The sequence below is a fragment of the Triturus cristatus genome, chromosome 9 (assembly GCF_964204655.1).
Source record: "Triturus cristatus chromosome 9, aTriCri1.1, whole genome shotgun sequence".
Classification (NCBI taxonomy): Eukaryota; Metazoa; Chordata; class Amphibia; order Caudata; family Salamandridae; genus Triturus; species Triturus cristatus.
In genome coordinates, this window is record NC_140592.1 from 50,813,099 (window position 1) to 50,838,743 (window position 25,645).

General features: G+C 48.9%; 1 protein-coding gene across 1 annotated transcript in view; it reads left to right on the forward strand.

Moving 5' to 3' along the window:
• Positions 1-25,645, forward strand: part of LOC146797369 (uncharacterized) — a 401,286-nt gene that overhangs the window by 283,614 nt on the left and 92,027 nt on the right. Inside the window, exons 75-80 of the mRNA XM_085624372.1 lie at positions 2,354-2,398; positions 13,730-13,765; positions 14,913-14,972; positions 16,683-16,808; positions 17,834-17,905; positions 18,514-18,549. Of these exons, the coding sequence (XP_085480498.1) occupies positions 2,354-2,398; positions 13,730-13,765; positions 14,913-14,972; positions 16,683-16,808; positions 17,834-17,905; positions 18,514-18,549 (375 nt within the window). The remainder of the gene's footprint in view (positions 1-2,353; positions 2,399-13,729; positions 13,766-14,912; positions 14,973-16,682; positions 16,809-17,833; positions 17,906-18,513; positions 18,550-25,645) is intronic.

Here is a 25,645-nt window from a genome sequence, read left to right on the forward strand (position 1 = left end):
CCCAACCCAGTACGGTTTCTGAGGGGGGCACAGCACAGAAACTGCGCTCTTCAAGTCCACAGAAGAGATTAGGACTATACTTGACCATGGAGGTAAAGCCGCATTGATTATGTTGGATCTCTCAGCGGCCTTTGATACGGTCCATCATGTTTTGTTGATGGACCGATTGCATGAGATTGGAGTCCAGGGCACCGCCTGGAAACTACTCAAATCCTTATATCTAACAGAACTCAAACTGTCTCCCTTGGCGAATTCACGGCCGAATCATTTTCTCTGCCCTGTGGAGTCCCGCAGGGGTCATCAATGAGTCCGACACTCTTTAACATTTATGTGTCCTCATTGGCGCCCCTAATTGAATCTTTTGGCTTTGGTCTGACATCCTACGCAGATGACACCCAAATTGTGGTGTCTATTCGGCCAGAAGAGTTGCTGGGAACTGCATCCCGGCTCCAGGACTGCATTAATGCCGTGGGGATCTGGATGGCTCAAAACTGCCTTAAGCTCAACTCCGGTAAAACGGAGGTTGTGTTTTTCGGCAACACCCCATTTTCTGGACCCCTGACTGTTGGCCGGACACATCGGGTCCTCTTCCCACTCCTAGTAGGAAGGTGAAGAACCTGGGAGTGTGGATTGACAATAAACTTAGCTTTAGGGATCAAGTGAATACAGTGGCTTCATCTACATCGTACATCCTTAAATCCTGTAGGAAAACAATGCCATTTCTGCCTAAAGACACGCAAAAATAGATCACAGCCTTAACAATGTCTAGGCTGGACTATTGTAACAGTCTTTATTCTAATATCCAGGAAGGGCTTATGAACAAACTGCAAATCCTGAAGAATGCTGCGGCCAGACTTCTTACTGGCACACCAAAATTCACCCCGATCTCAGCTGAGATAAAAAAAACTTCACTGGCTGCTGGTCAAGAAGCGCACTCAGTTTCCCTTCATGGAGCTGGGCCAGAGTACTTAAAACAGCAATTTAGTTGGTATTTACCAAAAAGATCACTGCGGTCATCAGAAGCAAAACTGGTGTTGGTGCCCTTTGTGAAAAAAGCCAATTGAGGTGGCAGAAGCTTTGTAGCCAGTGCAGCCAAAGCATGGGATGGTCTCCCACTACAACTAAGATGCATGACCAATCTACTGGTCTTCAGGAAGGCGTTAAAAACATGGCTTTTTATTAATTAATTTCGACAATACTCCCATCACTTTAGTCCCTGATAGGACTTCACACAGTGCCTCGACACCTTCGGTGAACAGTTAGCGCTCTATAAATGTCATTAACAGGTACTTATATGGCCATCACATACAATGGTGACTTAGGACCTTATTATACGTTTGGTGGTGCGGGACCACCCCGCTCCCACACCGCCCACCAGATTAGGAGTTGTCTCCTCTCTGGCGGGTGGTTCTTTGGCATTCCTACGGCAGTGCCTATGAGATAGTCACCACAATGGGAATGTCAAAATCAGTACCTACACAGCATGGACTGCTGCAGTCCATTTCGTGCAGGTACTGGTGTGCATGCACACAGGCATGGGGCACATGTTGTTCCCCATGTGTGCATCCACATGGTGTGACGCCCCAGGGGGCCCTATAGGGCCCCCTTTGTTTCCTCACTGCCACACTTTCAATGGCAGTCGCACCGCCATGGAAAGTGTGGTGGTGAGGAAACTCGTAATATGCTTGGCTGGGCCACAGCGGCCCCGCCAAGCATATTGTGGCCTCAAGACCGCCGCAGTTGCAGTGGTCCCAGGGCGGCCCGACCGCCCTGGTCATAATGTGGCAGTCAGAAGACTGCCACTGCCCTGCCCTCGCAAGTCTGGTGGCCCTCCTTCCGCTCAGTAATTTTACGTAGTAAAACGGACTGGTTTACTACTTATTACTTCTGTTATTACTTATAAAAGTTCAACCAGTTGTACATTGACTTGTTTGAGAGGTGTGGCATGTTTATTTCCTTACATCCATGGCTGTGCAAGGCTTTGTGACTTTTGAGGGTACGACTCACATTTGCAATCTGCTCTCTTCAGACACCATTTGCCCAGGTTGTTCCCTATAGACCCCAACGTGTTTATGCCTATACAGATTTACATCGCATGATCTTGACATGTATTATGCCCAATCGGCATTTGCTGAGTTGGTTGTGAGTTAGACTTAAGCATGGACATTTTTGACATATCTTCCTTTTCTGGTCCTTCGTTTATTACCATCCAGCCAGAAGGTTTTTGATGAAGGCCACTGGTTGATGAACTCTTTCCAACCAAGTTGGAAGAAATGTTAAGCTGTAAATGAGTTTGCTTTAGTTTTTTTAATTCCAGAAATTCTGTCAATCTAAACATTGTCTCTTCTCTTAGGGAGAAATTGGAAGAACCGGTGAAGCCGGGGATCCTGGCGAAGATGTAAGTGATTTACCATGAAAGAAGGACCAGACCGCACATCTGGGGGTTGGCACAATCATGACAGCTAAAATATGCCAACTGGGTCTGACTTAATGAACAGCGATCTTTCTAGAATGGTAGCAGCCCATCTGCTCAGGCGCTAGTTCGATTGAAAGGATTATAAGCCACAAGGACGTTTTTGAGGCCAATTATTGCAAACACACGCCTTTTTGTGGCCACTTGTGTGGGAATTAAGGCACTCGTACCGCGCTCCAGGAGGAGTTTGACGCGCTCACACGATACCGGTCAGCGCTCTTGCGCTTTTAAAACTTTAGTTGTTATTTTTGGTAGCGCTTAGCGCTTTTTAATATTATCCCGTTTTTAAGGTGCAAATTGTGTTTTTCGATCGGACATATAGCGCTTACCCCCACATAAAAGTTAATAAGCACCGCTGTTGGGAGCGGACTCACTTAGCTCTCTGGACACACTCTCGGAACGGCGTCCGCCATCTTGGGTGAGGCAGGGACTCCTCGTGGTGACACTCGGCCAGCGCACTAGTTTCGCAGACCGGACTCCACGCCCTACTTAAGGTGAGCTTGAGGCTCGCTCTGCCTCGAATTAAGGCACTCGTACCGCGCTCCAGGAGGAGTTTGACGCGCTCACATGATACCGGTCAGCGCTCTTGCGCTTTTAAAACTTTAGTTGTTATTTTTGGTAGCGCTTAGCGCTTTTTAATATTATCCCGTTTTTAAGGTGCAAATTGTGTTTTTCGATCGGACATATAGCGCTTACCCCCACATAAAAGTTAATAAGCACCGCTGTTGGGAGCGGACTCACTTAGCTCTCTGGACACACTCTCGGAACGGCGTCCGCCATCTTGGGTGAGGCAGGGACTCCTCGTGGTGACACTCGGCCAGCGCACTAGTTTCGCAGACCGGACTCCACGCCCTACTTAAGGTGAGCTTGAGGCTCGCTCTGCCTCGAATTAAGGCACTCGTACCGCGCTCCAGGAGGAGTTTGACGCGCTCACACGATACCGGTCAGCGCTCTTGCGCTTTTAAAACTTTAGTTGTTATTTTTGGTAGCGCTTAGCGCTTTTTAATATTATCCCGTTTTTAAGGTGCAAATTGTGTTTTTCGATCGGACATATAGCGCTTACCCCCACATAAAAGTTAATAAGCACCGCTGTTGGGAGCGGACTCACTTAGCTCTCTGGACACACTCTCGGAACGGCGTCCGCCATCTTGGGTGAGGCAGGGACTCCTCGTGGTGACACTCGGCCAGCGCACTAGTTTCGCAGACCGGACTCCACGCCCTACTTAAAGCTCGCTATGACGACGCGCAGCGGAGTCGCCGGACCCACGCCGGAGTCCAGCCAGAGTCCTGCCCGTCTGGGCTCGTCCGGGCTCAGACGGGCTTAGGGCATGGCACTATGTCAAATTTTCTACCACTGCGTATCATCTACTCACGAGAGGAGTTACTTGCATTACGCATCAATTCCCCGGAAAAGCACCCTGTTACCAACTTGGGTGCGCGGACACTCCCCCCACGAGGATTGGACGCATTGCTTCATCCTCCTCCTGATACAAGTACTTTACTATGGGGCATGCTTAATTGCAGGTCACTTCCGTGTCATGCCGTAGAAATTAACATCCTTATTCAAGAGCACGAACTAGACATCTTGTTTCTGTCGGAAACGTGGATTACTCCTGGTTCTGATGCGGACATTGTACTTGCCCTCCCTCCAAGTTACCTTATCGGTCATTTGGATAGACCTGAGGGACGAGGGGGTGGACTTGCCGTTATCTATCGGGATAACCTTAACTGTAGGGTCTGGAGGGGCTTGGTGGCAGATTGTGAGAGTTGCCACTTTTCCATACAGGTATCACCAACGGTTACATTGGCTGGCCTGCTTATTTACCGACCCCCGGGTAAGGTCGGCAACTTTGTAAGCTCTGTGATGGAAACGGTAACCCTCTTGGCAACATCCACATCTTCCTTCATTGTGCTAGGGGACCTGAACCTGCACTTTGAGGACACGGCGGACATGATTGCAGCAGACCTCAAAGGAGATCTATCGGCTTGTGAGCTCCGGTTAGTCAACTCAGGAGCCACCCACGTGAAGGGCCATTTGCTGGATCCGGTATTTTCGAACATCCCTCGGCTGAGGGCCAGACCAGCTCTTCCGCTCCCATGGTCTGATCACTCCTTAGTGTCGATGGAATGGCAAATCAATCTGCCCTCTAAACCGGCACCTCAAGAGGTGGTGGTGGACCGTATATGGTCGAGACTACCGATCGGTGACTGGACTCAGGCCCTGGCAAATTCACAACCCGTAGCTGAGGCAGACCCGATTCAAGGAGATGCTGACCTCAACCGATGGTTGACTGCCTCGCTTGATGGCCTCATACCGGTGAAAACCCTACAGAAGAGGGAGAAACGAGTGGGTTCTGCCCCCTGGTTCACGGATGAGCTCCGCCGGCTTAAGAAAGGATGTAAGAAACTGGAAAGGGCCTGGAGGAAGAAATTTGATGCGGCCAGGCGCAAGGATTACTGGACAGCGATGAGAGCCTATAAAGCGGCCCTCCGCCTGGCAAAAGCACAATTTTTTGAGGAGCGAATACAACTTGCCTCAAACTCCTCCAGGGAGACCTTTAAGGTGGTGCAAGAACTGCTAAAAGTTCCTGAGCCAGTAGTCACCCATGACCCTGAGAGGTGTAAGGAGTTGGCTAATTTTTTCCATACTAAAATAGTAAAAATACTAGACTCTTTACCCCAGGTGGCTATATTTCATGGGATTCAAGAAGAACCCCTCCCTGTGGGGATAAAAGAGGGTCCCTTCTCCCTTGACATGTTCGGCCCAGTTTCAGAAAGTGAAACATTAAAAGCTATAGTTTCCATAAAAAGCGGTTCCCCCATGGACCCTGTCCCTTTTAAAATTCTAAAACAAGCGACAATCGCTGTGGTTGGGCCCATTACGAACTTGATCAATGCCTCCTTCTCTCGTGGTTTGGTGCCACCCACCTGGAAAAAAGCCGTGGTCAAGGCTCTTCTAAAAAAATCTAACCTCGACGCGACTGAGCTGGCCAATTTCAGGCCCATTTCTCTGTTGCCAGGTCTCAGCAAAATTGCTGAGAAACTTGCTAACCATCGACTGTCCAACTTTCTTGAGTCAAATGGCCTGCTCCGAGACTCACAGACCGGCTTCCGTCCCGGCCACGGCACCGACACGGCCCTCCTGGCGGCCGTTGAGGAATCGAGGCGCATCTTAGATTCGGGAGGATCAGTGGCAGTGATCCTCCTGGATCTGAGTGCGGCATTCGACACCGTTGACCATCAGGTGTTGACCCAACGGCTGTCAAAGGTGGGTGTGGCAGGTGTCGCCCTGAAATGGCTCTGCTCATTTCTGGAAGACCGTTCCTATCAGGTCTGGGAAGGAAGCAACAAGTCTCCATCTATTTCTCTCCAGTGGGGGGTGCCGCAGGGCTCGTCCCTGAGCCCGACATTATTTAATGTCTACATGGCCCCCCTGGAGGATGTGGTGACCCCTTATAACATCAAAATCGTCAGCTACGCTGATGATACTCAGCTGGTGGTCGCCCTTCCTCAACTGGTGGAGAACCCTGACTTGTTGCACTCATGTCTGGCGGACGTCCACACCTGGATGAGCAGTTCAGCCCTGAAGCTGAACGGCTCTAAAACAGAGATCATGCTGCTTGGAAACAAAGCGCCACCACTGCCACCTTCATGTTGGCCAAGCTGTATGGGTGACTTTCCAACCATGAAAGAGGAGATCAAGAGCTTAGGAGTCTGGCTGGAGCAAGATCTTTCCCTTAGAACTCACGCCAAAAGAACTGCGGGAGTCTGTTTTGCCCTGCTGCGGGCTGCGCGGAAAATTCTTCCGCTTCTTCCTTTTCCATCAAGGAAGTTGTTGATTCAGGGTTTGATAACATCTCGCCTTGATTACAGCAACAGTCTGTTTCTGGGCGCCCCTGAATCGACTTTTAACAAGCTTCAGCAGGTGCAAAACGCGGCAGCTAGACTCCTTATGGGTATCCCCCGGACAGAATCCGCCAGACCCGCTCTCAAGGCACTGCACTGGTTACCGGTGCGGGAGAGAGTACAGTTCAAGGCACTGTCCATCGCCCATAAAACATTCCAGGGCGGCGGGCCCCCTCTTTTAGGGAGCCTGGTAGTACCTTATAAAGCGAATAGAGCACTGAGGTCTGACCAGAGGTGTCTGCTCCAGGTCCCGAGAGTAAAAAGATCACGCACGGGAGGGAGGCGATTCTCTGTGCATACAGCAATGCTCTGGAACTCCCTCCCATTAAAACTCCGCGCTGAGACCTGTACCCTGCGTTTTCGCAGAGACTTGAAAACACATTTGTTTCCCCGGTGAGTCGCTATCTCTACTCCATGGTCCCACGGTCGATGCACTGTTCATAGCGCCGGGATGCCCCAGGGTAGCTGTGCGCTATATAAGTTTTAATAATAATAATAATAATAACCTTAAAGTCCTTAGTGCAGTACCGGCCCTATCAGAGACACTTGGTAAATAGTAATGAATATGTGTATTCCTAGCAAAATGTAACAAAGTAGAAGTAGTATAATATGAGTAATTTAGCATTACTTTTGCTTGTTACATGAGAATTTGACAAAATGCATTTCTTTTTTTTTTTTTTTTTTTTTTTTTTTTTTTTTTGAAACCGTTTATTGCAGTTCGTAAAAGTTACAGGTATGGGCCTACAACCATCCGGCCGGCCGCTAGAATGACAAAAACATATTGCACACATACAGTAAAAGTCTCTAGGCAGTGCAGAGCAGTGAAACAGGAGTAATCAATGGTGCAGGCCACACAGCTCCAAGCCCACAGTACGGTTCCCTTTTCTTGAAACAAAACAACACCAAAAAACCACACCCGCAAGGCAACCCGCGATCCAAAATAACAGCACGTGCTCCATAAGTGGGGGATCCAAACCAGCAGCAGAACTCTGGAGAGGGGAATGGGAATAGATCAGGGACTGGGGGACCGCGCGCCCGCGGCTGAGGGAGGGGGGCCGTCTAGGGAGACGGAGCAGGCGAGGCAGCCGGTAGCAGTGGTGGCTCACAAATACCCCCGCGGTAGGCGTTCCAGGGGCCCCAGAGTTTCACCCACGCCCCAGGCTTACCTCTCGCCACATACACCACCTTTTCACGAAACATACACCAATCCATATGCTCTTTCCAGGCCGACACCGCAGGGGGCCTCTGGGATCCCCACAATTGAGCAATGTCGCGCTTGGCTATCATGTATCCCAGAGTCACCCACCGCGTCTGCGGGACCGAATAGTCATTCGGTTCCCATACATTCAGCAAGCATCTCCTCGCTTCAGGCAGCAGCGCAACACGCGTCACCACCCGCAGGACCTCATGCACACCACGCCAGAATCGCTCCACCTTCGGGCACTCCCACAGTATATGCATGAAAGTCGCCAACGCACCACAGCCACGCTTACACATTCCGTCACCAGCAAAACCCATACGCAGAAGCCTTGGCCCCGTCACGTAAACCCGGTGAAGGATCTTGAGCTGGACGAAACGAAGGCGAGCCGGGATGGCCACCTCTTTCGGAGAGGCCACCGCGGAAATCCAATCCTCATCGTCCAGCTCCAGCCCGTCGGCAACCCAAGCCTCGCGGAGATTAGTCAGCAGGCACGATCTATCGTTGATCAGTTTTTTGTATATGAGGGAGATCGTGCTGTCCGGGACATGGCCATCTAGGACTCTGTCCTCCAGGGGGGAAGACTCCGGAATGGATGCGACATCCGGGAAGACGGAGCCCAGCGCATGGCGGACCTGTAGGTACCGAAAGTACTCACTGCCCTGCAGCTGGAACTCCGCCTGCAGCGTCTCAAAAGTTTTGAATCCCCCCCTCGTCCAGAGATCTCCCACCGTGCTGATTCCGATCGTGTCCCACTTCTCGAAGCCCTTCGACGTCCACAGGGAGCCCAACCTCTCAGACGCATACAGCGGTGACGCCCGGGTCAAACGGTCCTTCCACCCCATAGCTGCATTAGCCGCGTGCCAGACACGCACCATGACACGCGTCGGTCCCGTCAAACGGGAGTCGGGCGCGCCCGCGTAGAGCGCTCGATTGTAATCGCCACCGGGCAGGAGCATCTTATCCATCTCAAATGCCGGGTTCAAGGCGGGCCCGTAAAGGCCATGATTAATTGCAGCTAGTTGGGAGGCCCAGTAATACCGTTTAATGTCAGGGAGGGCGACCCCCCCATCGTACCACGGGAGCGTCAATTTAGCCAGAGCAATGCGCGGCCTCCCGTCCCAGAACAGGCGCCGCTGGAGGCCCTCCACCTCACGGAAATAGCGTGCCGGGACCAAGTCCATAGTATTCTGGAGGGCGTAGAGGAAGCGTGGCAGGGACATCATTTTAAACAAGGCCGCTCGGCCGAGCGGCGAGAGCGGCAGACGCCGCCAGCGCACCACGTCCTCCCTCAAACGCCGGAGGGGGGTAACAAATTCCGCTCATAGCGGGCCTCCGGGTCAAGAGTGATATAGATACCCAGGTACCGAAAACCTTGGGAGGCAATCTGGATCGGACAGTCCCGTGGTAAGGCCGGAGCCTCCCCGGAAAGCACATATACACAGGATTTCGCCCAGTTGATGACCAGGCCTGAGTTGCGACCGAATGAACGCAAAACATCAACCAGGACGATCAGTGATTTACGCGGGGAGGCGAGATACAGAAGGATATCGTCAGCATAGAGGGACACACGGTCCTCATGCTCGGGGGTCCAGCGGAGACCACGGATAGAAGGGTGCCACCGCAGCCACTCCGCCAGGGGCTCCAGGGCCAGGGCAAACAGGAGAGGCGACAGGGGGCAGCCCTGTCGCGTACCCCTCCCCAGCGCGAATGGGGCCGAGACTCGCCCATTCACTACCACCTGCGCCAATGGGCCCGAATATAGCAATTTGACCCAGCTAATGAAACCCGGGCCAAACCCGAATTTTGCCAGCATCGCCCAGATGTATGGCCATTCAAGCGTATCAAACGCCATGGTGGCGTCCAAGGACGCCAAGATGGCCGGCTCCCGCACAAATGGGACACGCGCGAGCACCCCGTGCAAGCGCCGCAGATTGAACGCCGTGTTGCGGTGCGGTATAAAGCCAGATTGGTCTTGGTGGACCAAATCGCCCACCACGCCAACCAACCTGTTGGCCAACACCTTGGCGAGGATTTTGGGCTCCGCGTTCAAAAGCGAAATCGGCCTATAGGATGTGACCCGTTCACGGGGCCTCCCCTCCTTGTGGATCACCACAATTGTGGCTAGACGCTGGTCCGGCGGGAGGGAACCCCGCGAGTGGGCCGCCAGGAACATCCCGCGCAGGTGGGGCGCCAACACATCCGGGCGTAGCTTGTAGAGCTCGATGGGAATACCATTGGGGCCCATGGCCTTGCCGGATGCAACCGAGCGAATAGCCAAGGCAATTTCGTCCGAGGTGGGAGGGGCGTCCAGCGAATCCCTGTCCTCCACCGTTAGGGAGGGCAGTGCGATGTCCCGAAGCAGGGCATGGGAGTCTGCCTCCGAGCAGGGGGAAACCGGGGAGTAGACTTCGCGGAAATAATCCGCGAAGCAGGAGACAATGGCTTCCGGCTCAGTGACACACGCACCATCAACACTCTCAATCAAAGGCACCACACGGCTCGCTCTCTCCCTCTTATCCAACCACGCAATCAATTTGCCAGCCTTATCACCCACATCATACAATCGCCCCTGCTGCTCTCTACTGAGGCCCCTGGCCGCCTCCGTGACGAGGGCCCGATAGGCCGCCTGCTTTAGGTGTAGAACATGCAACTTGTCGTCTGTTACCCCGCTTCCCAGGTCACCCTCCAGTTCTGCAATCTCGGCCTCTACCCGGGTCACCTCCTCCCGCTCGCGCCGCCGGGCATGGGAGATAAAGGAGAGGGCCTCCCCTCTAAGGACTACCTTGAAAGCCTCCCACAGGGAGATGGCCGAAGAGACCGACCCCACATTCTCATCGAAATATCGCTGTAGGGATTTGATCAAATCAGCACGAATGGTGGGGTCGCGCAAATACCATGCATTGATTGGGGCCACCCTGCCATCCCCCCTCGGGAAGACATCGAGATGCAACAACAATGGGGAGTGATCTGAGATACCCCGCGCCAGATGGCGCACCTCCCCCACCCTCCCTGCGTGGGCCGCCGGGACAAGGATGTAATCAAGCCGCGAGAGGCTACCATGGGCACCCGAGTGGAAGGTGTACTGTCGCAATACAGGATGCTTTAATCGCCAGCAATCCACCAGGCCCAGCGTATCCAGAAGGCCGGGCAGCCACGCCTGTGCCCGGGGGAGGTCCCTAGGGGGATGGCGATCCATAGACCCAGAGGCTACCGCATTAAAATCCCCTCCAACCACCAGCAGGCCACTCGGAAGGTCCAGAAGGAGGCGCCCCAGGTCCGCAAATGTGGTGGCTTGTAACCCAGGCGGGACGTACACTGATATAAAGATAAACACTCTGCCCTCCATTCTTCCCACCAGAACCGTGTAGCGTCCCCTCTCATCATGGCGCACCTCATCAATCTCCAACGGGAGCGAGTTCTTGATCATAATACCCACCCCCCGCGAGCCCGAGGTGAAGCCAGAATGGGCCGCCAAACGATATCCCCGCCGGTTCATTGCATGAAAGGAGTTACCTATAAGGTGCGTCTCCTGCAGGAAGACAACATCTGGTGAAATACGTTTTAAGTACTGCAGGACCACACCACGCTTAATCCTATCCCCCAGGCCGTTAACATTCCATGACAACACAGCCAAATCCCTACCCCCCATCATACGTCGAAACAATCGGTCGTCCCCCATCGAGCATCCTAAAAACAACAACATAGTAGCGGGTTTGCCCTGCGGTGCTAACAAACAACACACCCCCCCCACCCCCCGGTCCCAACAAAACTCCCCCCTCCCTGCACCCCTGCATGAGCCCAGACAGCCCCCCCAAAGTGCAGTGTGCCTGTCGCCCCATAGCTAAAATACTAACTAGTCCCCCAGAGGAGGAGGGAAGCCCCCAACAGACCCCGCACGACCTCCATAGGAGGGGAAAATACGCAATCAATAAATGGTGAAGGAACAACGTCCAGAGCAAGGCCTACGCAGTCATCCCTCAATTCTGCTCCGGCGGGCCCTCCTCGCCAGCCGCGCCCCCCCCGCCCCCCCGGCCCCGATCTCCAGGCAGAGTGTCCAGCCAGTCCCCAGCCGCCTCGGGCCGATCGAAGAAGTGCGTGCGACCATCCACCTCTACCCTCAGCTTAGCTGGAAAGAGCATTGAGTACTTGAGGTTCAGGTCCCTTAGGCGACGTTTAACACCAAGAAAGCTCTGCCGCTGCTTCTGGACCGCCGGGGTAAAGTCTGGGTAGAAATGTACCTCCATGTTGTCAAGCTTGACCGGTCCCTGTTGTCTGGAGGTCTGGAGGATAGCATCTCTGTCCCGGAAATTAAAAATCCGGGCAATGAGAGGCCGCGGCGGGGCACCAGTCTTAGGTCTGCCCCCGGGGACCCGGTGAGCACGCTCCACCGCAAAAAGCTTACTCAGCCCCCGGGGCTGGAGATGGGTCAGGATCAACTCTTCCACGAAAAGATCCGCCGCCTCCGCCTCTCGTCCCTCCGGCACCCCCACAATACGGACATTATTCCTCCGGGCCCGACCCTCGGAGTCCTCCAGTCGCCGGTCCATCAGGGCGCTCGCCTGGCCAAGCCGGCGCACCTCCTTCTGGAGGGCCACCACGTCTGTCGTGAGGCTCGTTGTGGTGTGGGCCAGGGAGTCGACTCGGTCGTTTGTTTTGGACAAGTCTGCCCTCACAAGGCTCACATCCACCAGGACCGAGTCTATTTTTTGCGCTAAGGTGTCGAAACGCTGGTCCACCGAGGCCTTCATCTCTGCGATGGCGCCCATGACGTCCCGGAGGGTCAGATCCACCGGATGAGCGGATGCCTCCGTCGGGCCCACCGGGGATGCACGCGATGTCTCCGGAGAACCCTTCTGGAGCGTGTAGCGGTCCATACTGTTGGCCTGGTGCGCCGTGCCACGGCGGGTCGTCTTCACCTTCGCCCGGTCGCCATCTTGTTTGGTGGACATGCTGGCTCTTCCACCGTCGTGCCAAGCACCCCAAACGGGCCGCTATACCAGGTCACGGGTGCCAGGGGGGGGGCAGGGGCGACCACCGAACCGCGGGTCAACCCACCGCCGGCGGGTCAGCCGGGCTCCTGGACAAGGCCACACCACCACACCCCGCTCCGCAGTCCGACCCCGCTTGAGAGCTAGGAGGGCGCAAAAGCGAAAGTGAAAGTGCGGGGTACGCCAGTCGCCCAGCCCCGTTCGCCGCTGTTATTCACTTTGTCCCCGGATCGCCCCACTACTCCAATCCGGGGGGCCGGCGAGGAGAAGGCCACAACCTTCGATCGATGCTCCCACCGGCGTCCGGGGTCCGATTCGAGCCCAAAAAACGGGTGGCGCCTCAGCTCCGGTTCCCCAACACAGTCCCCTCAACAAGGACAGGATATCGCCAGGATTAATTCAGGAGGTCGCGGAGGTCCTCGGGAGCCTCGCACCTACGCGGCCATCTTGGTTGCGCGCTAGGCTCCTCCTTCCAAAATGCATTTCTGGTGTAAAATATTCATCCCATTTGGAGCAAAATTACTCTCCTTCAGATAAAAAACAGAATCATTCAAAGTCTATGAATTCTTTGTTAAAATCTCAGAATCTCCATAGTTTACGAGCGGTGTGTGAGTTACATTTGGTATCGCAGTCTTTTTTCTCCTTTTTTTCCTAGTGCAAATATATTTCTGTTATATAAAGCTGCTTGTTCCATTCTGCATTATGTAAGCGGTAAAACTACGACAAAGATGTTGTCACCAATGAAACGTGTCTAAAATGTTACACACGCACACAAAACATACACACAGAAAGGCAGGTGCATGTACATGAGTGTGCAAGGACGCACAAATAGCCTTGTTTTACTTCACATTTCTCAATACATGTAAGCTCCCAATTCACATTTATTATGCAATTTCTCCAAAATATAATATTGTAAGCATTGTCAAACATGTTGTGTAACCTGTATCAATGCTTCCATTTAGCCTGGCCGATGTGTATTGTGTTGACCCGATGAGATACAACTGATACAACAGAGCACTTCTTCTTTATTGCAAGACTGCAGGAAATAACTAAACTTTTATCTAATCTTGTCATGTCTTTGTCTATGCTACTGTATTTTCTAAGAATATATAGCGGTAACTGATTATATAATGAGCCTTTTATGTATGTGTTTGCTTACAGGGTGCTAAGGGGTCATCTGGAGGTAAAGGTGACAAGGTAAGCCTCATACCATGTCTTATCCTGGTCAGGCATTGGAGGGGAGGTGGTTTTAAAGTGTTCTTTTAATGGTACATCCATACTAGTTCCTCTCGCTTTATGAAGGTTCCCTTCTGAACCCGTCCTCTGCACCCCACTCCCCAGCCCTGATGAATGATACTCCTTGATTCACAAAGTCGCCTACCAGACCCTCTGAGTACAAATGGAATACTGCATTGAGTCATTCCAACTCGTTCACCCAAATGTGTATCATTAGTGACGTATAGGCTCATATGGTCTGCACTCTAACATCAGGCTTTGCTTGGTGTGTGCCCCATCCTTGTCTTTCTACAGCTGTTTCCCTCAGTCTCTGTGTCCTGCAGTGGTAAACTGATCAATATTCAGATCAGATTCAGCAACAGGCTATTGCATTTGAAAGCCAAAAAGTTCTGATGCAAAGTTGAATACATGTCGTCCATGCCTGACATGTGTCGGACTGACTCCTCCCAACCCCTGTCCTTCCCTGTGATGCACAGTTGTTAGAAATGATCCTACTTCCTCGTTATGTCATTCTGTTTCTTGATGTGGCCTTCTCGAATTAAGGGGTATGTCCAAAGACTGTTCCATCCATTTCCTACTGCTTCTTTAGAACAATGAGTGCCTGCATTGCTCTCAAAGCTCTTCCACTTACGCTATTTTTCCATGTAAATTTCCAGTTCCCAAGAACTCATTAGGAACTGCATTTAGAATTGTAAGCAGGTGGACTGGAGGACTCCAGCATCATTATTGAAATGTACAAACTGACCCATGTGGATCAGACAGCCTTCCATTACCCTCCGGTCCAGATGTTCTGCATTTTAAAATGACACAGGACTTTTTAGCTAAAGCTGTTTCTCTTTTGATTAAGACGGTCTTATTTTTACAAAGGGTTTCTGTTTTTTTTTAACTATGTCTACTTTAAGACATACCTCAGATTCTTGTTTTCTGCCTTAAGATAGCATTTCAGGCTGTTACTCTCAACTTAAAACAATTTTAAGATTTCTTAAACCAGGGAAAATGTTGGTAACTCATGTATTTGTTTCCTACTAGTCATATCCATGGTCCTGTAGTTTACAGTGGTCCATAAAAAAACATATGTTGATACATAATTGTTTATTCATTCTCAAAGGGTGAAGCAGGAATTGGGTTGCTGGGACCACCAGGACAAACAGGACCCCCGGGACTAAAGGTACATTCTGTTTACATTTTGTATTTGCTGTCTTTCTCTTAGTGATTTTGTAGACAGGTATACATTTTTATTTTCAAGCAAATAAGCAAACTCTAAACAAGCAAGCAAACAAAATCCAACTTGTAAAGTATCAAATCTGAAAACATTCAAATTGTTATTTCAAACCTTTATTCATTTTTCAGAAGTTAACAAAGGGCATCAGATAAAAAACAGGGGCCAAACAAGGCAGGGAAGGGATGCTATGTACAAAGGTAGGTCAGAGACAAGAAGCAAAAGATGGAGTTCGCTTGTGAAGGAGTGATTTGGAGGAAGAAGGGAGATATTAGGCGCAAGAAGAAGTAGAAGATTGTTTATGTGGATTCAAGCTAAATCATCTGAACAAATCAGATTGAAGCAAAAGAGTTTACTGGAGAAAAGGAGACAAAATGGTACATGTCTCAAGTCAGCTTGCATGGATTTCAAACCTTACCAGCCTCCATGGGTGTGAGGTTAGCCAACTTTAATCTTCTTGCCACCAGGCCTTCTAGATACAAACTATTTGGGACATATGTATGACCAGGAAAAGACTACATGACACTCCAGCATGACTTGAAATCTCCCTTTTACCATCGGCCTATGGTTGGGACTAGACCATGCTATTGGCTCTTCCAGACACTACATCAGCACTGTTAATATGGTCAGATGTGTAAGACCCTATATTCAGCTACGGTGTTAGCTCATTTAGACTAAACTGTAAGGTTTCTCGATCTTACCAAAAACGACACTTGAAGTTCGTACCATTGTTGATCAAGTCAGTGCCCGTTCTCTTCTTATTCAGCACTTCAAACTTTATTCCTCGTCAATGGACATAAATCTGATGTGCCTTCCAGTTGTGTGATGAACTTTAGAAAAACCTAAAAATAATAATAATTTCCAAGGTCATTCTGAGCTTCCTTTTGTAATACTTAAAATGTTAATGTCTATGATATGAATAAAATAAATGGACATTGCATTTTTCAACAGCACAAGTTAGACTCCGCATGTTAGGTTACAGTGCTGGCACATAGACTATCCTCTATGACTTGCTGTCATGCCAAATATTAGTTTACACTTGGCAATGTAAGGTATATGTAGATACCTCTGAAAAAATATACACATTTGCACGAGAAGTGAATTTTCTTATGCTTAAAATTATGCCAAAGTAGCATAATTTCAAATATGTGTAAATCACAAAGAGGCACATTGTGGACAGTTTGGGGTAGGGGCACCAGCCGAAGGTGGTAAACAGTGCAAACTCCCAGGTTTATGTGTGTTCACAGAACTTTTTAAGTTTGTTTCCCAACCTGAAACCAATTGTGATTTTCTTCCATTAACGAGAGAAGTAAATCTGTTTTCAATATGGGACACCCCCAAAATTGGTGAAGTGAAAAAGGTAAACTATGCAGAAAACAAAACTTTCAAGTGTAAGCACACTTGTGTAGAACATTTAAGCATGTGCAATTGAGCACTTTATGCATGCTTCGAAGTAACACAGAATTCACAGAGAATTCCAGCAGCCGTCTTGGGAGTCTACAACTAGCACCGCTTCCTGGGATGGGTCCTGGAACTCTTTGTCAATTCCATGCTTATTAGAAATCTGCTCCAAACCTAGATGTAAGACTAAGGGACTTTTTTTCTGACTAAAAAGTGATTAAAATATTCTCACTGAAAACTGTTTCTTTTATATTTTAGGGTGACTCTGGCTTACCAGGCCCGCCCGGCCCTCCAGGACTCCCTGGTATTGCTGGGACCCCTGGACAATCTGGTCCGAGAGGAGAAAATGGACAAGCAGGCAGCCCTGGAGTACCAGGAGAAAGGGTACAGAGTCTTCTTTCGTTGACAGTCATTTTTTATTATACGGTTTGTCATATTTTGTATGGTTCCAAGGCAGCTACATAGAGTTGCCTTGACCAGGTGATGATCTCAAAGACACTCAGTCACTAATGAAACTTCCTTCCTTGTCCTTCATGGCGTTTTATGGCTGAGATCTCATGTGCCCTCTCTTAATAAAGTGAACATCATGTGCTGACCAGTCATATTTGTCAATGTATCCACATTTCTAGGAAAGCTCCCAAACAGTTAAAGTAACCTCAAAGTTGATTTCACATCCTCCAAAGCTAAGCAAAGTCCTTGATCTTCCTTCAGTGTGCCTCTTCTGCCCATCACCAATTCACTAGCAAGCCAATGTGACATAGCCAGGGCATCATTGCCCCTAATGCAAGGAAGAAAAGTGGATCAACATGTTCCTTAATTACACAGTGGATAACAGTCATAGTTGGCGCTGCGATGGCTCCTGACCCCTCCGGACATGGTGCCACTGCACATGCTGCACTTATGTTAGCTATGCCTCTGGCAGACCAATTGACATGTCTTCTTTCTCTCCTTGTTGCAGTTCCACTACTTATGTATTTAATTTCTATCTCCATTCAGCATTGTGAAGGACTTTGTGCTGCTTTGAGTGGCATGTGGTTCAATTAAACCGTGTTACAAACCACACCCCAGCTGGTGTTCCTTGAACCCGTAATGTTTAAAATATATCCATATCTACTGTTTGCCTTAGCCAAATCCTGAGTGGTTGATAAACTAAATAGGGAGAGAGAAAGAAGTTTCAATAAGTTAATGGAAGTAGAGACAATTTTAATAAGAATAGCTGGTCAATAATCATTTCCACCACTCAGGAAAATGGTAAGTCGTACATAGGGTTCTGGATCAATGTCTTGCTCTTGGTACCTTAATCTATCATTTTAGGACCTGATATTGGTATCGAATGAGCTATGCCAAAAGTATCTGTGTGTTCTTCTTGACTTCTACGATAGTTTTCAATAATTCATTTTTTCTGTTAGGGTTTGATTGGTTTTCCTGGCAGAGATGGAAGCCCTGGACCACAAGGCCCTGCGGGCCCTGCTGGATTACTGGTGAGTATCTCGCTGATTATGCAGAGAGCACTACTGAATTACACGGTAATCAACCACAGAAAATCAGAAGGCTGTACACTGACCACAAATTCACTACACAACTTATTTATTTACCTTAGAATTTCAATTGAATTTGACACAATCTCCACAGATATGTTTTAGATGTAAGCATGTACAACAGTATAATTTTGTTGTCAAAGCTGGGCAAATTACACAACTTTTGAACTTCACAAATTTGCAAAATTTGTATAATTTGCCCAACTTGCTATAAACAAGATTTGATTTAGCTTTCTTCTGTATAAAACTATGTTGATCAGATTGTGTTTATTCCATTTTTGTAAAAAAGAAAACTTTTTTAATTTAGTAAAGGTAGCAAATGAAATGGGAAAACAACAAATTCATGAAGTTGGGTGAGATACAGGTTCACAACATCATTCTCTCTGAATTATATGCAAATAGTCCTCCTGCATATTTATTGTGTGCAGGCCGAACAACCTATCTGGAATTCATTATGTGATGAATAAACTACTCAACCTCGTATAAATTTAAAAATACATTAAATGCTTAATATAATTTAGTTGCAATTAATTGTTTTCCTTGTCTTCTAGGGAGCACCAGGTCCTTCTGGGCTGAAGGGTGATAAGGTAGGTAGAAATCCTGTTTGGTGTTCTCACTATCAGTTGAACTGTAAGTTACTATCATTACTATTCCTAAAGTTATCCTCACAACCTGATGCTGTGTAAACTTCAACACATGTCTAACAGCTGCGGTCCGCGCAGGTAACAGTGGTGGGGCGGTAGGGCCGTGTAAGGGGGGATTCCGAGGGACAATGCAGAGGGAAAATTAATAATTTATTGAATTTTCCCTCAGCATCGCCCCTCAGAATCCCCCCTTACACGGCCCCACCGCCCCACCGCTGTTACCTGCACAGACCGCAGCTGCTGTCTAATGAATCAATAGAGCTAGGAATTAACAAATGATGACTCCATAGCAGAGGCCTCTGGGTATTTTCATCATGTTTTACACCTTGGTCACTCTTCCAGTACCACGAGGAAGCACACTAACTAACCAACGTGTAAACAGAAGACCAGCTCAGATTGGAATCACCAACTGCTCACTTCCTATTTCATTGTAAACTATCCTGAATCATAACTCAGGGCTCCTGGCCTCATTGCACCTTCCATTGCTATCTAGCTAGGTTTGCCCTCCACATGTGGAAGTGCCTACATATACAGATATGAACAATATCACTACCGTAATCGAGCATAAGCTCAAAACAAGAAACAAACTGATCAGTTGTGACTACAACACTTGGGAGGGCAGCTAATATTTTCAGTACCATTGTTTTCCCTCGATCTCTGCAGTTATCTGCAAGAGATGTTGATGCTTAGTGGTGACACAACCAGAGTAGAATCATGAAGTGTAACTGATAAATGGGAGATGGTTATCAAGGGAACCTTAAGAACCAAACACAGTGAAAGTCACAATGTTTATTGTAAGTTAATTAAAATCATTAACATTTCTAAAACCTTTCACAAATCTCAAATTATTTTAATATACACCCATGATAAAATAGTAAACTTCATATACAAAAACACATGAAGTATAAATAGACCTGTCAGTTAAAACAATGTATATGTTTTCACGTCATTCACAGTTTACCATATAAATACACGGAGCAACTTTGGTACCCAGGCATAGGTTCAAACCAAAACTCTCTTGAGTGGAGAAAGATCATTAAAGCCTACAGCACACAAACCCAAAAATGTAACAAATGATGCATTGCATTAAACATTTACAAATACATTCTATATATTTCACCAGCCAGGCTACCCAGTTAGATGATATACCTTGGATCAACATGAGTTTTTTGACTCCTCCACCCTAAATGTTTCTTAACCAAAATTTACCTTTGAAGAATAAAGTAGCTTTACATAAACAGCGTAAACAAGGCTTTTCTTGTGATAAACACTTAAGATTCAACTCTGCTGCTACCACTGAAAAAATTCCAAGAACTTGAGTCCAGGACATTCGTGGCATGTAATGAGCTGCATGGGATTGTACAGATAATCCTGCATGTGCCACGTAAACATGCATCACTTACATGCTTTGAGAAATTGCACTAAATCTGCTTGATGCAAAACGTTCTTGGAAATCATCTTTTGCTGTCACTTTGAATATATTGCATGGCATAGTGCGATTCTATGTGGAGACTAGCGTCAAATTATCATGCTGTAGTTTTAATTGTGATGACCAAACTGGCATAATGTGGGAAGAGTATTTCTCAAAAGTCAAAACATAATTGGTGATTCTGTGCCTGTTTAGTGTCAAAGGAAGCAAAAAGTGATCTAAACACATATCTTTGTACAAGGTTAAAATTTCATGGGACTGCGTCTATTCCATATATTGAAGGTTGTATAAACGTTGGTTTTACCACCAATAACATTGTTTGGGCACAGAGGTTGAAGGACTGTGTTTATGCTCCTATGCCCAAGCATAGTGATCTTTGTCTTGTCAATAATAGCTTTGTTTCTGTATTCTTGATTAAACCTGACTCATACATTCAAGGCCCTTGCCAGCCCTATGGGTGTCCAGTCACAAAGGACAGTCTCTGCAGCATACTCAAGGACTCCTTACAAGCTTCAAAGCATTGATGAGATGAGTGAGGAACATCAGCATTCCAGGCACTGTTCTGAGGAGCTGGAGTCACGTTCGACTCCGCGTCTCCCCCTGTTTCCAGGAGCCGGAGCGACCCCAGCTCAGGTAAAAGAGTTTTACAAGGCCATCCACCCAGTATTTGAGTGGGCCGACCCATCTGGTGTGTCTTCAGGCCCCACGGGGTTGGAGGAGACCCCATCAGGTTCTATGCCGGCGGCTCTGGCCTCGGTTGCACTGGGATCTCATGGATCCGATTTGTGATCGGCGCTGCTCATGCCAATGCGACCTACCCCAGGTGCTGGTCCCGAAGTCAATGCTCTTGGTGCTGTCGGTGTCTAGCACAGGGGCTCCTGTGAACAGGACTATAGCACAGCGCCATCGCCCCGCCCTGGGTGATCCAAGCTTCCTCAGCTGACATCCTACCAGTGAGAGCTTTGTATTCCAAGCCTCAACATCCCATGGCGCGTTCCCTTCCACTCCCCCAGATAGAGAATCCAAGAGGCTGTATGCACTTGGGAAGAAGATGTTTTCCTCCGCCAGCCTAACATTGCAGCCAGTGAACACTGCATGCCTTTTGGTCCGTTTCTTGCATAACTTATGGGAAACGGTGGGGTAAGTGCTACCACAGGTCCCGGAGGAGGCCCAAGCTGTGCTCCCCCAAGCAGTGAAAGATGGGAGAGATGCAGCAAAGTACACCATTAGGTGTCATTTGGATACGACTGACTCACTAGGTTGAGTGGATTTGTCAACAGTGGTCTTGCGGCACCATGCGTGGCTAAGAACATCTGGATTTTCTGGGAATGTCCAGGCTAATCTCATTGACATACCCTACGCTGGGACTCGTCTCCTCAGAGAGAAAGCAGACTCAGTGCTGGAGCGGTTCATGGACTTGCCGGCTATGGCAAAGTCCTTGGGTCACTCAGTGACACCTCGCACCTAGTCTTCCTTTTGCTGCTTTCATGGATATGGAAGGGGCTTTCAAACCTATCAGCCATATGCCAGCCACCGTCCTGCACAGACTTGCCAAGTTGTGCGAGGATTTGGACACAATGCATTCCGACCTTGGGGAAATGGTAGCCAGAAGTAATCCGTCAGCCACTCCCCAGCAGCTGCACCCTCTAAGCCTTCCTAGTTGGGTTCTGCAAGACCATGGGTGTCCAGTTGGAGGGAGAATCCAACATCATATCCTCCTCCGGCTGTCTATAGCATCGTTTCACAAAGATCGGAGACTTGGTGGGGCCTCGCCAGGGGTAGAGAGGACCTCCCTGAGGAGGTGGGAAGGGATACATCCTCCCTATGGATAACTTGTTTTACGAAAAAGAAACCCCTCCTGGAACATAGCAGGGTCCCTAAGTGGTGAAATAAAGAGAGGGGAAGAAAGGGGGAAAAACAACCAAAGATTGGAGGGGGTGTTCTGAAGTGGAACAGAACATCTGAAAGAGTCTACACCTTGCTGATTCAGTGATGTCCCTGAGTTGTAAGGTGAGAAGAGAGGGAGACCCTTTTGTTATTATAGCCCTCACTCACTCTAATAGTGACATGCTTCATCATCGGGTTCACCCTGGCTCCTAATTGTCAGGGTGGGCTATAATAACGAAAGGGTCTCCCCCTTCTCACCTTACAACTCAGGGACATTACTGAATCAGCAAGGTGTAGACTCTTTCAGATGTTCTGTTCTACTTCAGAACGCCCCCTCCAATATCATTGGTTGTTTTTCCCCTCTCTTTATTTTGCCACGTAGGGACCTTGCTAGGTTCCAAGAAAGATATATTTTTCGTAAAACAAGCGATCTATAACATCGAACAAATGGGTCTTGCAGATTATTCGGGATGGCTACTCCCTTCCTTTTCTATCTTTTCCCCCTCCTTTATCGCCATCTCAAGGACGGCTGGCGGAGGATTATCTTATCTTGCTCAGAGAGGAGGTTACAGCTCTCCTGGCCAAGGGGGCTATAGAGAGGGTTCCGATATCAGAAGTAGGCAGTGGTTGTTATTCCCACTACTTTCTGAAACCCAAAAAGAACAAAGGTCTTCGTCCTATTCTAGACCTTTGGACCGTCAATCTATTTCTCAAAAAAGAAAAATTCAAGATGCTCACATTGGCTCAGGTCTTGTCTGCCCTAGACCAAGGACACTAGTTTGTAGCATTAGTCTTGCAGGATGCGTAGTTTCACATTCCCATCCTGCCTGCCCACAGGCAATACCTGCGGTTCAAGGTAGGCTACGAACGCTTTCAGTTTAGTGTGACGCCCTTTGGCCTTACCAGCGCCCCTCAAGTGTTCACCAAGGTGATGGCGGTGGTTGCAGCTCATCTGCACTGGACACACTGCAGTTTCGGGGTTATCCTCTGTGCAGTGAGTCCAGGATATTCAGGTTATGATACTAATGTTTCTTTATCCTGAATTTCAATGAGAATGACTGTGAGGCTGCTGGGCCTTATGCCCTCCTGCATCCTGTTGGTAAAATATGCCAGATGGCATATGCAGGTTGTGTAGTGGGACCTAAGTTCCAGTGGGCGCAGCATCAGGGGAATCTCTCCGACATTGTCCAGATCTCGGAGGAAACTGCAAATGCCCTGCAGTGGTGGCTAACGGACCCCAGTTGGGTCGGAGGCAGACCCCTCTCCCTTCCCCAACCAGACCTCACAGTGGTGACAGATGCGTCACTCCTGAGATGGGATGGCCATTTGGGAGAGGTTGAGCTCATAGGAATTTGGTCTCCGGTGAAGTCAGTACTCCACATCAACTTGTTGGAGCTCTGGGCGATCCAATTGGCATTAAAAGCATTCCTTCCCTCTGTCAAAGGGTTAGTTAGTGCAGATCTTCATCGGCAACACCACCGCCATGTGGTACTGCAAGAAGCAGGGCATGGTGGGGTCGTGGACCCTTTGTAAAAAGGTCCTGCGTCTCTGGACGTGGCTGGAACAGCAGGGCATGTCCCTGGTGGTTCAAAACCTGACATTTAACTAACCCATCGATGCCTAGCAGATCACGAATGGCCTCTCTGTCCAGAGGTAGCACAAGGTCTCTTTCAACAGTGGGGAGAGCCTTGGTTAAATCTGTTCACCTCCGAAGAGAACAGGTAATGTCAGCAGTATTGTGCGCTGGAGTTTCCAAGTCAGCTCTCGCCTGGCTACGCCTTTGGTCTCAAGTGGAGCTGAGGCTTCCTGTATGCCTTTCCGTCCATACAACTTCTGCCCAGACTTCTCAAGAAGATCAAGAACGATCAGACCCAAGTCATTCTTGTGGCTGTGGACTGGGCACGGAGAGACTGGCATCCCTAGCTTCTTCGAATGAGTATCAATCTTCCGATCAGGCTGTTCCTTTGGGAGGATCTTCTGTTGCAGCAGCAGGGAAGGGTCCTCCACCTGAACCTGTCAACTCTGCGCCTTCTTGCATGGAGATCAAGCGGCGACAGTATATAGCTTTTGACCTTCCGTCCAAAGTCTGTAAGATTATATTGGCGGCCTGGCAGCCCTCCACCAAGATGGTATACGTCTGCCATTGCCAAAAATGTGTAAAATGTTGCACAGAAAAGTCTTTTGACCCTCTTTCTGCCTCTCTTTCTGATATTCTTCTTTTTATTCTTACCCTTGTCCAGCAGGGCTCTGCTCTGGGCACTCTCAAGGGTTATATTTCTGTCTATTCGCTTTCTTGCGGGTGCCTGACCAACCCTCTTTATTTAAGTCCCCTATTGTAAATAGGTTCCTGAATGAGCTTGTACATATGTTTCCTCCTGTGCCCCTAATTATGCCTCAGTGGGATCTGAACCTTGTTCTCACTTACCTCATGTGTGCTACCTTTGAGCCTCTACATACCTGTCTCCTCAGGTTGCTGACCATCAAAACAGTATTTCTAGTGGCAATATCATCTGCCCAGAGGCTGAGTGAGCTGCAGGCTTTATCATCCAAGCCTCCCTATCTCATGATATTCCCACCCAATCCTCTTTCCTTCCTAAGGAGGTGACCCCATTCCATCTGGGTCAGTCAGTCACACTACCCACCTTTTTATGCCCCTTCAAATCCCTTTAAGGAAGAGGAGTGTCTCCATCGGCTGGACCCAAAAAGAGCATTGTCGTTCTACCTTGACTGCACAAAAGAATTCCAGGTGGACAACCAACTCTTCGTGGGCTATGTAGGAGCTAATAAAAGGTCAGGAAGTGCAGAAATTAAACAATTAATGCTGGGTAATTATCTGTATTGAGATCTACTACACCCTGGCTAGAAATCCGCCCTCTGAAAGCTTACGAACCCAATCCACCAGGGGGAAGGCTGCGAACACGGTGTTAGCGCGTGGAGTGCCGGTCCTGGACATCTGTCAGGCTGCAACGTGGACTTTCCTGCACACGTTTGCTAAACACCACTGCAGTGGACAGTTTGGCTTGGGTATCTATTCAAAGGTAAGGAATCTGCAGCTAGAAGTGTGTATCAGATGAACAAGTTACTTACCTTGTGTATTTGGTAGAGACAATATCTAGCTGCAGATTCGTTACAGACCCACCCATGCCCCCCGCTCTGTGCCCCCTCTTTTCAGGGCCCTAGTTTGGACAAACACTAGTCGGTTCACTGCATGGCTCTGTGCTTCTGGCGTGGAAAACGTGAAAAGCAACTCACGTCCGCGCGACTGGTTGGCAGCTATATAGGTGATAGAGATCTCACTTCCAGCGCCAATAACACCAACGACGACTCACGGAACCAAACAGAGACACCCAATGGCGTGCAGGGGTACTGCTCACGCAAACGTTTCCAGATCCAGTCTAACACCTGGGAAATTCAAAGGTAAGGAATTTGCAGCTAGATATTGTCGCTAACATATAATGCGATACCCATGGTAAGCTTGTTCTTTATTAAGTTGTCTGAGGTTTCTATCTAATAAGCACTCTTAATTCAAATGGTCTAGAAAACCATGGCTTTAAAAAGTCAACAGGAGAGCTATAAATAACAGCTCCCTTATTATGGGGCTTGATCATGGTCCCAAAGACAGTAACCATGGCCCCTTATGCTGCCTGGTGTTATGTTATGCGTAGCACCGGACAGCAGAAGCCTAGCTTGGTGCACTAAACCATCAACCTTAGAAGGGTGTTA